The 12,944-nt window shown below is 42.6% G+C and overlaps 1 protein-coding gene across 1 annotated transcript; it reads left to right on the top strand.

The window, feature by feature from the left end:
• Positions 1-5,172: 5,172 nt before the first annotated feature.
• On the top strand, positions 5,173-12,620 carry LOC143496613 (E3 ubiquitin-protein ligase TRIM35-like). The gene is made up of 7 exons (XM_076992793.1): positions 5,173-5,228; positions 5,370-5,858; positions 8,238-8,333; positions 8,444-8,674; positions 8,940-8,962; positions 9,610-9,728; positions 11,499-12,620. Exons 2-7 carry the CDS (start codon positions 5,445-5,447, stop codon positions 12,059-12,061), a joined length of 1,446 nt encoding a protein of 481 aa, XP_076848908.1. The 5' UTR covers positions 5,173-5,228; positions 5,370-5,444; the 3' UTR covers positions 12,062-12,620.
• Positions 12,621-12,944: the final 324 nt, after the last annotated feature.

Here is a 12,944-nt window from a genome sequence, read left to right as displayed (position 1 = left end):
GGTCACTACTTCACACCTACAGAGGAACTGCAGAGGGTCAGAGTTCAGCTGGACTGGGACAGGGGGAAAGTGACATTCACTGATCTTCTAACCAGTTCACACCTGCACACTATAACACACACTTTTACTGACACTATTTTCCCTTTATTCTGCAGTTACAGTTCCTCTCCTATGAGGATCTTACCAGTAAAGATATCAGTAACAGTAGAACAGCAAAATTAATGTTGCCTTGAATTAATCTGCATACATGTAATAATGAACATTATATTTATAAATATATATTTTGACTATATCTTAGAAAATTCAATACATGTTTTTCCTCAAAATATTAGAATCATGACTTTGATTATTAACTATTGACTTAGAAAGTAAATTTTTTTAATTTCTCTTTGTCATTACATTTTTATAACCTGAATCATCAGAAAGATTGAGTCCACTGAATGTGAATGTATTACATGTGAGAAATATGGATCTGATGTCCTGACTGGAATCTTACCATAATGATACCATAATAAATAATGTTCAGCAGACCAAGTGTATAAGGGTGATGATCATTCTGCTGTATTGTCCCTGATTAAGTGTTTGATCTGTGTTTTACTGATCTCTGTCACGTTACAGCCCCTGACTCCTCCCCTTTGGGCGTGTATTTATGTCGTCTACGTCTAGTCGTCTGCATCTGTGGATCTTCGTGGGTGTGGATGTGTCGGAATGTGTTCATTCGTCTCACCTGTGGCTCGTCTCGTCATCACTCTGGGCTTATGTGGTTTGTCTGTTTAATGTGCGTCCGCGCAGTGTCCCGTGCTCGTCTTTGTCTAAGTCATACATGATAATGTGTCTATAGTTGTGTGTGCGCTATCCGCGCTAAAACTTATATGTTAATAAACGTGGCGTTCATCAAGCAAGGATTCTGTGCCTCGTCCTTCGCCCTCCACCGAGCATCACAGAAAGACGAGTCGACCAATCGAATGCCAGGATACACGACCCGTGCCAAGAAGGGGAAGAGGCCCAGCAGGCACCACCATGCCTCTTCCCCTGCACAGCACCGCGAAGCCCCAGTGACCAGCGAGGAGATGCAGCAGGACCCGTTGTGCGCGCACCTGCTGCGTCAGGCTCGGGACACCAAGGTGGCTTCGATGGCGAAGCCGCGGTGAGGATGTGGAAGGAGCGACACGGCTCTCCCACTAGAGACTGCTCGCCTCTGGTGGTTGGCTCCCTAGAGCTCTGCTCAGCAGAGAAGACCCCCGAGAGCGAGTACGAGGGAGTAGAGTCGGAGGAGTACTCCGAAAAGGAGGAAAGCCCTCCTCCGTCCGTATACTCGGCCCCCACCGAGTATTATGGTGAGGGCGAGGAAGAAGAATGCCCTCCTCCGTCCGAGTACTCGGACGGTGAGCCGTACACGGAGGACGAGAACGGTGAGCCGTGCACAGAGGAGGAAGACAGTGACCCGTAAACGGAGGAGGAGGACTTGAGTCCGCCCCCCTCGGAGTTCTCCGGGGAAACGGTGAGGGGGAAGAGAGGGTGCAAGGAGGAAGTCTGTCCCTATCCCTCTGAGGGGAGCACTATGGACTGGTCCTGTGGCGAAACCCCGGTGGAGCCAATGATCTGGTGTTCAGACGGTGAAGAAGAGGAAATGGAGGAAGAGAGCACCACTCAGGAGGCCAGATCAGGGGAGCGATCACCAGGGGGAGGTGGAGTTCCATGCTGGGGTCCTTGGCGAGGGGCCGTCCTGCGTCGCGCCCCACGGGGGCTGCCAGAAAGACTGGTCGCGTGCCTGTTGAGAGGGCTTTATGATTTACTCCTGGTACCATGTAACGTTATTGTATTCGTTCTTAATACTATAAAGATAGACACTTTAAGAAACTTGTCTTGTTTTATTTCCCACTCGCTCAACGTGTGTTCTTCCTACTCCCTCTATTCATGTTCTGCTTAACTATCGTTATCTCACTAGTGACATCTAGTGTTACAATTAAATTACATCATTAACTGAATATCATTATAGTGGGGTCAGTGTGATCCCAGTGTGTCCTCATGTCCAGCACACTTTAACTCCTCTCAGTCCGTCAGGCAGAGGACTTTGTTTCTCCTCTTTCTATGCTCCCTCTCTTCTTTCTTTTTCTTTCTTTCTCATTCCTCTCAAGCTGAACATTACTGTTTTTCTCAGCACATTTTTCTCTGATTCCTTCAGCTTTTCGTCCTTCTGTCTCTTCTTTTTTGTCTTCATTCTTTTCTCCCTTTTTATTTGACGTTGTTCCTCCTTGAACTCTTCCACCTTTCTGTATTCATGCTCCCACACAGGTCCTCTTCTCTCTTGCTCTCACTTTTTTTTCTTCTCTCACTTTTTTTTCTTCTCTCACTTTCTGTCCATCTCCTCCATCTGTAGCTTCTTTTCACATTCAGGTCTTTTCTTTCGTTTTCTGACCTTCCTTGGATGGATTTACATGTGGCCTTCTCTCTACTGAAGTTTTCATAATTTGTCTCTTTTTCCTTAATATTTTCCTTCAATCCATCATTGTTCCTTTTTCTTTCTCACCACGCATCTCCAAATATATTTGATGCCAATCATCTTCGTGTTTCTTCAGATTTTTTTTCTTGTTCTGTTTGATCCTCTCTATGCCTCCATCTCTCTCACTCTCTAAATCTCTCTCTCTCCATCTCTCAGTCTATACATCTCCTTCAGTGTGTTCCTTCAGTGTAATCTCTCTGGTCATCACATCCTCCATCTCTCTCTTCTCTTCTCTTTCTTGCATTATGAATCTCTCCAAATAGGTCACTCTGTCCTTTATTTTCTGGAGATCTCGTTCCATTTCATTCTTCTCCCAGGTCAGGTCCACCTTTCTCTCTTCCTCTGTTCTCCTAAGTGAGAGTGATCATTCTCTTTCTGATGTGGAGTGTATCTTCCTCTCAGTGTGACACTGCAGACGTCTCCATCACTCTTTTTAGTGAGGGCTCCTTCACTTGACCGTTCCATTCTTCTCCACTATCATTGTTTGCAAATGGTGTAATATCATTTCAATGGAGTCTAAGGACCTCCTGGTGTTTTCAAATCCTTCCTCTCTTCTCAGTACTGCACTGTCGAGCTGTAACAAACATGCACTAGTGTTAGTGTTAAGATCTGGTGTTTCTGTTCCTGATTTACTGAGTATTGGCCCCTCTTGGGCTCTGTCAAGAAGTAATGTCAGTGTGACAGAAATTATTGATTAGATCATGTTTAGTTATTATAAGAGATCATTATGAACTTTATGATTTAGTACATGTCATTATTGATTAGACAATAATGGTGTGTTTCAGTGTAATCATGTACTTGTGTTTAGTTCATATTATGCATGTGTGCTATACTGTGACCCAGGTCAGGGAGAGTGCAGAGGGTAAGAGCACTCTGGTTGTCATTAGTTAGCTTTCTCTGTGTTCAACTGATACATCAGTTTCTTCCGCTAACTCTAGGGAAGTCCATATTAGGAGATACACATGTGAGACAAAGTAGCCTGCTGGACACCTATGTTTTGGAACATGCTGTGCTAAAGATAACCTGCTGTTAGAACTGCTGAATTGTGTTTAGGATTGTATATAAGCAGGGGGACTGCCCCCTTGTTCTCAGAGTTGTCATGCTTGAATGAGACTCTCATGTCTGTCTCTGTCCTGTGTTTGTCTTTGTCCATTCTATATATTTATATATTTTAATAAATTAACCATTTTAACCACGTCTGAGTCCTCATCTATTTTCAGAAAAGTTCACATTCTTTGCAATGAAGAAATGCTTTCGCTAACACATGCTGATACTGTTGATAATGACAGAATGCTTTGCAATGAAGCAAGTTCGGCAAAGTCAAGGCGGGGACTGACGGTCGGAGGGGTTCGACTGGTGACGATCGGGAAGGGTCTGGTAAGACAAACTGTTCCCATGCTTTTCAATGAAGAAATGCTTTCACCGACACATGATGATACTGTTGATGATGATAGAATGCTTTGCAATGAAGAAATGCTTTGCCTATGTACATAGATGTCACACAGATAAAGTGATTAAACCTGGTACTGAGTTTCTGAAAAAAATATATGTTCAAATCTCCACTCTTCCGGTTCAACAGGTCCCCTAATCGTTTTCACAGGGAAAATAGGGGTCCTGGTAAGTGAAGTAAAGCATGGTGTCCTGTATCCCTGCTCTCCACTCCTGGGAAAGTGTCAACACCCCCCACAGGATGAGCAGGAGTATAGGGGTCATGGTGGGTGATCGTTGACCTTTCTTGACAGTTGTTGTGCATGCACGCCCGATCTGCACTCCTCCCACTCACCTGAGGCACCCTGAACACCCTCCTTTCACCCTATAGGAGCTGGGGTGTAACCTACTCCATGCACTCTGCCTCTGTGCTCACCAGCTCCTCCTCCTTTAACCCTTCACGACCACCCAGTCCCCTGGTTTCAGGTTGTGTTGCAGACTTTCCCGTGGCTTAGGCAAGGCCTCTTACACCGACCTGTGAATTTGTGACAAGACAAAAGACAGATTTGCACAATAATTCAGCATGCATTTGGCAGCCTGCCAAATTTTTTAAATCAACAACTTTGATTTTGCTGGTCCAGTGTCAGGAGTCTTGACTTTTAACAATATATGTATTCATGGCAACGTGTGTTTAATGTCATTTCATTAAACACAAAAAATATTAATGTTTTGAAATGAGATCTGATTCATCTTTTGACCTACTGAGTTTAGTCATTCTTCAATCACCACTTTATTTATTTGGCTGAGGTTACCGTGATTGAAACTCTTCCTCCACTCTCTGCTCTCCTGGTTTCTGCCCTTCTTACACAGTGTGATCATTCTGTGAACAGTTACTCCAGGAACCAGTGTCAGGTGTCTTAGCTTTTTATGACATATTCATGATAACATGCGTTTATTGTAATTTCACATCTTTAAATTAAAAATATTAAGATTTTGAAATGAGACCTGATTAATATTTTGACCTACTGAATTTAGTCATTTTTATATGACCATTGAACACATCCTAACAGTGATCTGTTCTACAACTGCAGTACTCTACACTTTGCCAAGACAGAGTCAGCTGAGGGTCGCCTGATTCACTTAGTAGTAATGAACTGTCGCCATCTGGTGGAGAAATCATGTATGTTTTGCAGCTTATTAGCTCTTAAACAGAAGCTCCTCCTCCGTGTACACACCTGCCTGTTTGAGGAAGTAAATCTGGGAATTACACAGATTATTTTATTAATTATGCATTCAGGTGAGTTATAAATATTATGAGAACCTCTTAACTCTGTTGTTTACTTCTTTCTGTCTTATTTCTGAACGGAGTCTAAACTCCCTCAGCTGGATAAAGGACTACAGTGACTGATTATCTCCTGTGCTACTGTGTTTATTACAGAAGATCTAAAAGTGAAAGTGAAGTTTGTACAGAAGGAGACATTACAGAGAAACAGCACAGCAGCTGTTGGAGGAAATGGCTGCTACAAACAGAAGAGTTTTCATGTCAGAAGAAGAGTTTTCATGTCCTGTGTGCTATGACATCTTCAGGGATCCTGTTATACTGTCATGTAGCCACAGTGTGTGTAAAACCTGTCTGCAGCAGTTCTGGGAAACCAAGGGGTCTCAAGAATGTCCAGTTTGTAGGAAAAGATCTTCAAGATACAAACCTCCCTGTAATCTTGTCCTAAAGAACCTGTGTGAGGCTTTTCTAGCTAGCAGGAGTCAGAGATCTTCAGTAGGGTCTGAGGTTCTCTGCAGTCTGCACAATGAGAAACTCAAAGTCTTCTGTCTGGAGGACCAGAAGCCTGTGTGTGTGGTGTGTCAGATTTCAAAGGCCCATAAAACTCACGACTGCTGTCCAGTAGAGGAAGCTGTGTGTGACTTTAAGGTATGAAATGTACACTTCCTATTTAATTGTTTTTAAATGTTTTTCCAGTGTTCACAATTATCTTGAAATTCTAGATAAAATTTCTCAGATGATGAGATTTGACAACTAAATCAGACCTTCATTCACATTGAAAAATAATATAATTAAAACATTGATTATACAACCGGCTACAATATATCAAACATCTCCATTTGACGGTAAAAGGTTACAGTGCAACCATTTGTGTATTATTTTAATAAAAAACACCTCTATAAAATATAAAAATGTGTACGAAATAATAAAGAATAAACATCCTAACACTATGCTGCATTTTCACTAACCCGGTGACCATTTTTTACATTTCTTACATAGTTCACTTTAAAACTAGATATCTCAAGTTGTACATATGGGAAAATTATCATTTATGGCTCAAACTGAAGTAGACAGTTGGGGGAACACATTGATACACTTCAAAATCATATTCACATAATTTGGTTTATTTTAGAGCCTCTATTACAGATGCCAATATGCCAGGAATGTCAAAAATGCTGACTTGAACTTGAACATGACTGGCATGTATATTCACATAGTTATTCCAATCTGTTATCAGAAATTACAATAAATTTCGCTAGGGTCTTTTCTAACAACACAGAAAAAATGGAGCAAATCTATGCAAGCATTGCAAAGTTATTCCACTTTGTCCAAGGTGTGTCCAGTTCAACATTCCAATGTCCAACTATGTCAAGTATGAGACACACCCGGTACACACCCATAGCCAACTATGCTAACATTCTAACTAATTCCATACACGAAACCGAGGAGCTACGACAAACAACAACGAAGCACATATTACAGAAAGACCAGAAAATTACAACGAAGAAATTCCATGTCCAATTATGAACGTTACGTTATTTATGTCCAATATAGTCCGACAGGCTAAGCTAAGCTTACGTCGCCAACTCCGGTAGCATCAGACACGATACCGAGTACTCCAGCACTCAAAAGCTCCAATACTGTTTATAATCTAATGTTTAGTATTAGAATATATATTTTGTACAAAATCGCTTATGAAAAATTATCCATTTTTACTCAAGAGTACGTAGAATCCCGTCGTAGCGGCTGTACGGTCTCACTTCCGGGTTGGCAAAAATTCCGAAAATTGCTCATATATTCCATAAAAAGTAATCCTTTTATTTTCTGTGATGTTCAAAAGTATCCACGATCAGAATAAAAACAAACAAAATAATCCACGGCTGCTTCAGTTTCGCCGAACAGTGTGTTCTGGTGGAGCTTAGCTTAGGTTAGCAAAGGTTAGCTTATGTTGCTATGCTAGCGGACCCACATTGGAAATGAACCGCGACTTTGCGAAGCGTCGTTTAAAATAAATCATCTACCAATCATGGCAAACGAGGGCTGGTTAGCTTCAGAAGGAAGTAAACTATTGGTTAGAACAGCTTTCAATCACTTCTAAGGCGCCGGATTGTCTCAGTAGGCTGATTAGGAAGCCCACTTCCCCCTCCCCTTCGCACCTCGCCGGGGGAGAGGTTGTAAAACCTGTCATTCAAAGTCACTACCCCCCTTCTGACCAATAAAAAACACTCAAATCAAAGCAGAACCCCTGCAGCTTTGTAATGAGGGGTCAAATCAGCGTTAAGAATGCTTCGGTGACGCTTAGGGGGCAGATTTGTCGGAGGGTCTCATCCAGGAAGTGGATTACGCAAAATTTTGCAGTGAGGTGAGCAAGCTTTTTAAGGTATTTAACCACAACGGATCTACGATGTTAAGGTCTTAAATTAAAGCCTTATTAGTAAACGATTTTTATGTGACAAAAAATTAAGACATCTCACATCATAAATATGTTTTTTAAACGGATATGTCGGGAGACCCCCCGCGAGGTGCACTTTTGTCACCAACTTCAAAGCCGGATATCTCGCGATCGGCTGCACGTAGACGTCTGAAACTCGGTAGGCATGTAGATGGGATAGGAAATTTTGAATTTATCCCTTTTGTTCGGAGATTCATTAATGTTTAATGTGTTTTATAAGGCCCTAAAGGAGCTGGGCCCGCGGGCGGGCCCACTAGGGGGCGCTTCTGCTAATATTGAATTTAAAATAAAATGTAAAATAAGTAGGTATTGCACATAATATGTAATAAAATAAAATAAAATTAACAATAAAATAAAATACACTGATAATAAACAGCAGTGTCCTGTATTGTGTCATGTATTGAGGGAGGAGTTATAGAGCTCCTGTGTCGCTGTGGTACATTTTGGTGTGATCATAGTACACATGCCATTCTGTCCAGATGTTATAATCTCTGTAATCTCCAGCACATCTATACAGACACAGTGATGAGTCCTGTAAGACTCACACTGTCCTCTACTAAACCCGTATTTTACAGAACAAACTCAAGACCTCACTGAAGTCTCTACAGCAGCATCTGAAGGTCTTAGAGGAACATAAACAATTCTGTGAGAAAACAGCAGCACACATTAAGGTGAAAGGTCACTCTCAGTTCTGAATGGTGCTGTGATCACTGTCCACGTACACCATAATGAAACACACACATTTGGACAGTTTATATTTCCTCATCATCTCCCATTCCAGTATCAGGCCCAGCACACAGAGAGGCAGATAAAGGAGGAGTTTGAGAAGATCCACCAGTTTCTAAGAGATGAAAAAGCAGCAAGAATAGCTGCACTGAAGGAGGAAGAGGAGCAGAAGAGTCACATGATGAGGAGGAAGATTGAGGAGATGAGTGGAGAAATAGCAACTCTTTCAGATCAAATCAGAAACACAGAGAAGGAGATGGAAGCTGAGAACATCCCGTTCTTACTAGTAAGAATCACTCAGTCTATATCTTTCTCCCTCTCTCTCTCTCTCTCTCACACACACACACACACACACGCATAAGTAAAATGTTTTGACAATTGTTTTAGTTTGTGTGTGTGTGTGTGTGTGTGTGTGTGTGTGTGTGTGTAAGGGTCTTTAGACACATTGATGTTATTATCATATAAGGAAGAAGCATGTTTGTCCCTCATATAAACAAAATGACTAAAATTTGATTTCACTTTCTGTGTTTGTCCCTCTGTTTCCTTCTCAGAACGTGTCGTCCACATTGAAACAGTAAGTGATTATTATTTCTGTTTGATATATTGTGTTACACATTGTGTTTGTTATTCTGATACATTCAGATCTTCCCTATGTGGTCTCTGTTATTTCAGAAACATGATATTGTCACGTTACGGTCCCCGAACCCTTCCTTTGGGGCGTTTGTTAACGTCGTCTGCGTCTATTCGTCTGCGTCAGTGTATCTCCGTGGGTGCGGGTGTGTCTTGTAATTATCCGTCTCACCTGTGACTCGTATCGTAATCACGTGGGGTTTATGTGGTCTGTCTATTTAATGTGCGTTCGCGCAGTGTCTTGTGCTCGTCGTTGTCTAATGTTTGAGTCTGCACGTTGTGTGTGCATGTTTTCTGTGCGCTAAACAAGCGCTATATACGTTATAATAAACGTGACGTTGGTCTGAGAGAAGGATTCTGTGTCTCGTCCGTCTGCCGCCTCCCGCGTCACAGATATATGAAGACGGTATTTAAAAAATAAAAATACATTGATACTGATGATGGGCAAAAAGTGGTTAGATACACTGATATGTTTAATGAAAGATAATAAAACAGCTTTATACATCTCCAGTGAAATATTTTTCACGTGTTAATTTAAATGTTAAATAATTTGAATATGATATATGATAATACAGCTTTATACACTTCCAGAGTTCATCACACCCCAATGGAACATGAGAAGGTGTCAGGAGCTCTGATCAATGTAGCAAAACATCTTTCCAACCTGAAGTTCAGAGTCTGGGAGAGAATGCAGAAGATTCTCCAGTACTGTGAGTTTTAGTGTTCTTTGATTAATTAGAGTAATTCTGTTCTCCTCACAATTAGAACTCTATAGAGAGAGAAACATTAATATTGTGTGTTTGGTAAATGAACTATTCCAGTATTAAAGGCTGTATTAGTATAAACAGTGAGGGGGACGACCAGTTGGCTGCTGGTCTGAGGAGAGACAGTCAGTCCATGAGGAGATCTACACCACCCACTCTCCACCTCTACACACCACCCACTCTCCACCTCTACACCACCCACTCTCCACCTCTACACACCACCCACTCTCCACCTCTACACACCACCCGCTCTCCACCTCTACACACCACCCGCTCTCCACCTCTACACACCACCCGCTCTCCACCTCTACACACCACCCGCTCTCCACCTCTACACCACCCACTCTCCACCTCTACACGCCACCCACTGTCCACCTCTACACGCCACCCACTCTCCACCTCTACACACCATCCACTCTCCACCTCTACACACCACCCACTCTCCACCTCTACACACCACCCACTCTCCACCTCTACACACCACCCACTCTCCCCCTCTACACACCACCCACTCTCCACCTCTACACACCACCCACTCTCCCCTCTACACACCACCCACTCTCCACCTCTACACACCACCCACTCTCCCCTCTACACACCACCCACTCTCCCCCTCTACACACCACCCACTCCCCATCACTCTGAGTCTGACCCTATAGGGCTGTATGAAGTGGGACGTGGGTCCTTGAGACTCCAGGCTAAGGGGCTTCCCACAATCCTCCATCAAGCCTCCATCCTATTAAGAGGAGTCGTAGTGCTCAGAGGAGTGTGGTTGTGAAGTTGGAGATCCTAGCAGTGCTGAGTCACAGATGGAGGTGGAGGAGGTTCTACACCCACACTGTTCCAGGAACATGACACACCACTCCAAACACCCAGACACAACTCCACCTCCCCACAGCCCAGAGTCCAGCTGAGCCCAAGCAGACACCCCTGCTCCAGCCTCTGTGGGTCGGCGCCCCCCCAGGGACCAGCAGGTTCCCTGCATGTCAGCCAGGACCCTCCCTTGTCTGTTTGTCTGTCCCTGTCGGTGTGTGTCCCTGTCACCATCTTAGTGTCTGTCCCTGTCTGTGTCCCTGACACCATGTTTGTGTCAGTACCTGAGTTTTCCTTGGTGTTGTTGTCTCCACATCACTGTGTCTGTCTTTCTGTGTCACTGTGTCTGTCCTTGTTGTTGTGTGTGTCGCCCCCTGTTGTCCTGGCGAGGGTGTTGTAGTTGTGGCACGTCGGTGAACTCCTCCCTGGAGGATCTGCTCCTGGGGGGTCTGGACACTGTGGTCCTCGTCCTCTGGTCCCGTCCTTCAGTCTGGGGACAGTCCACTGGTGTTAGTCACTCTGGGAGTAGCGCCCTTTAGTGGGGGAACTGTAACAGTATCCACCCACTAATGAGGACACACACACTTCAGTACACACACACTAATAATACACACATGCAGTGTGACACTGAACTAGTTAAGTGTCACATGTGATACTCAAATAATGAATCCAAGATATGTAGAAATATATTAATAAATAAAACAGCCACAATTTCAAGTGTCAAAACAACAAGCACACAAGTACTGCAGGGGTGTGTGGTGAACACACAACATCACCATCACTTCCCTCTTATCAACCTACTGCAGCATTTCACTCAGAGTAAAGGGCCTGCAGTCTGTAGATGTGACCTCATCACATAAACACATGAAGAACATGATGATTCATTCTGTTCTCTCTCCTCAGACCCTGTTACTCTGGACCCCAACACTGCACATCCACACCTCCACCTGTCTGATGATCTCACTACTGTAGAATGGAGACCACAGAAATTACTGCTTCCTGATAATCCAGAGAGATTTGATAGGTCTGTGTGTGTCCTGGGCTCTGAGAGCTTTAACTCAGGGACACACTGCTGGGATGTTGATGTTGGAGACAGTGAAATATGGGAACTGGGTGTAATTAGAGAGTCTGAATGGAGAAAGGGACAGAGGGTCTGGGATTCAGTGTGGGGTCTGGGCTACAGTAAAATCACTGGTAAATACTGGACATGCTGCCCAGGACAGACACCTCACTACTTCACACCTACAGAGAAAGTGCAGAGGGTCAGAGTTCAGCTGGACTGGGACAGGGGGAAAGTGACATTCACTGATCTTCTAACCAGTTCACACCTGCACACTATAACACACACTTTTACTCACACTGTTTTCCCTTTATTCTGGAATTACAATTACTTCGATAATGAAAGTTCCTCTCCTATGAGGATCTTACCAGTAAAAATATCAGTAACAGTGGAACAGCAAAGTTAACGTTGCCTTGAATTAATCTGCATACATGTAATAATGGAACATTATATTTATAAATATATATTTTGACTATATCTTAGAAAATTCAATACATGTTTTTCCTCAAAATATTAGAATAATGACTTTGATTATTAACTATTGACTTAGAAAATATAATTTTTAATTGCTCTTTGTCATTACATTTTTATAAGCTGAATCATCAGAAAGATTGAGTCCACTGAATGTGAATGTATTACATGTGAGAAATATGGATCTGATGTCCTGACTCAGTGGCGCAAAAAGGGGGTATGCAGCGTATGCGACGCATAGGGGTATGGAAGTTATTCTGTGTCAATATTCAAATGAAAATGTAATACGTATTTGCATTTACATGTTCCACTCATACAAGCAACTTTGAGCTCAAAATTCAAATTCAAATGCAATAATTCCATTTACATTTGCAATGTGATAGACGTCTATTCATATTTCATTTACACATACATTTTGATGCTTTATTTGTGTCTTTATTGAAATGAAAAAAAAATTCCAGATTTGAATTATCAAGTTCATGTGATCATGCAAAGGTTGTATCAAAATTATAATTAAAATGCTATTCGCTTAATATGCTTTGCATTTCGTTATAACACGTTTGAAACGTAATTTTCAACCTCACCACCACGCTAAAAAGATGTCAATATTCAAACGTTAATGGAGAAATAGCGCCACCCCTGTTTGCAATAACATTACGATACCAACAGCGCTAAAACTGTGTCAAAATGCATCTTGAAAGTGCAATCCGAGCAGATTGCATTTTCATTTCCATGGTCTTCCACTATAGTCAAATTATAGTCAAATTAGATTCCACGGTTTCACTTTATTCAGCCAATCAGGTTCCACAGCTTTCCAC

Source organism: Brachyhypopomus gauderio, unplaced genomic scaffold (genome assembly GCF_052324685.1).
Source record: "Brachyhypopomus gauderio isolate BG-103 unplaced genomic scaffold, BGAUD_0.2 sc97, whole genome shotgun sequence".
NCBI lineage: Eukaryota > Metazoa > Chordata > Actinopteri > Gymnotiformes > Hypopomidae > Brachyhypopomus > Brachyhypopomus gauderio.
This window is presented reverse-complemented; position numbering and strand designations above follow the sequence as displayed.

What these genes read in the sequence shown, in the direction of transcription:
- LOC143496613 (XM_076992793.1), top strand. Translation starts at nt 5,445, where the DNA reads ATGGCTGCTACAAACAGAAGAGTTTTCATGTCAGAAGAAGAGTTTTCA. An exon ending in AGAACATCCCGTTCTTACTA is followed by an intron (nt 8,675 to 8,939) that starts GTAAGAATCACT and finishes TTTCCTTCTCAG; the next exon opens with AACGTGTCGTCCACATTGAA. An exon ending in GCAGAAGATTCTCCAGTACT is followed by an intron (nt 9,729 to 11,498) that starts GTGAGTTTTAGT and finishes CTCTCTCCTCAG; the next exon opens with ACCCTGTTACTCTGGACCCC.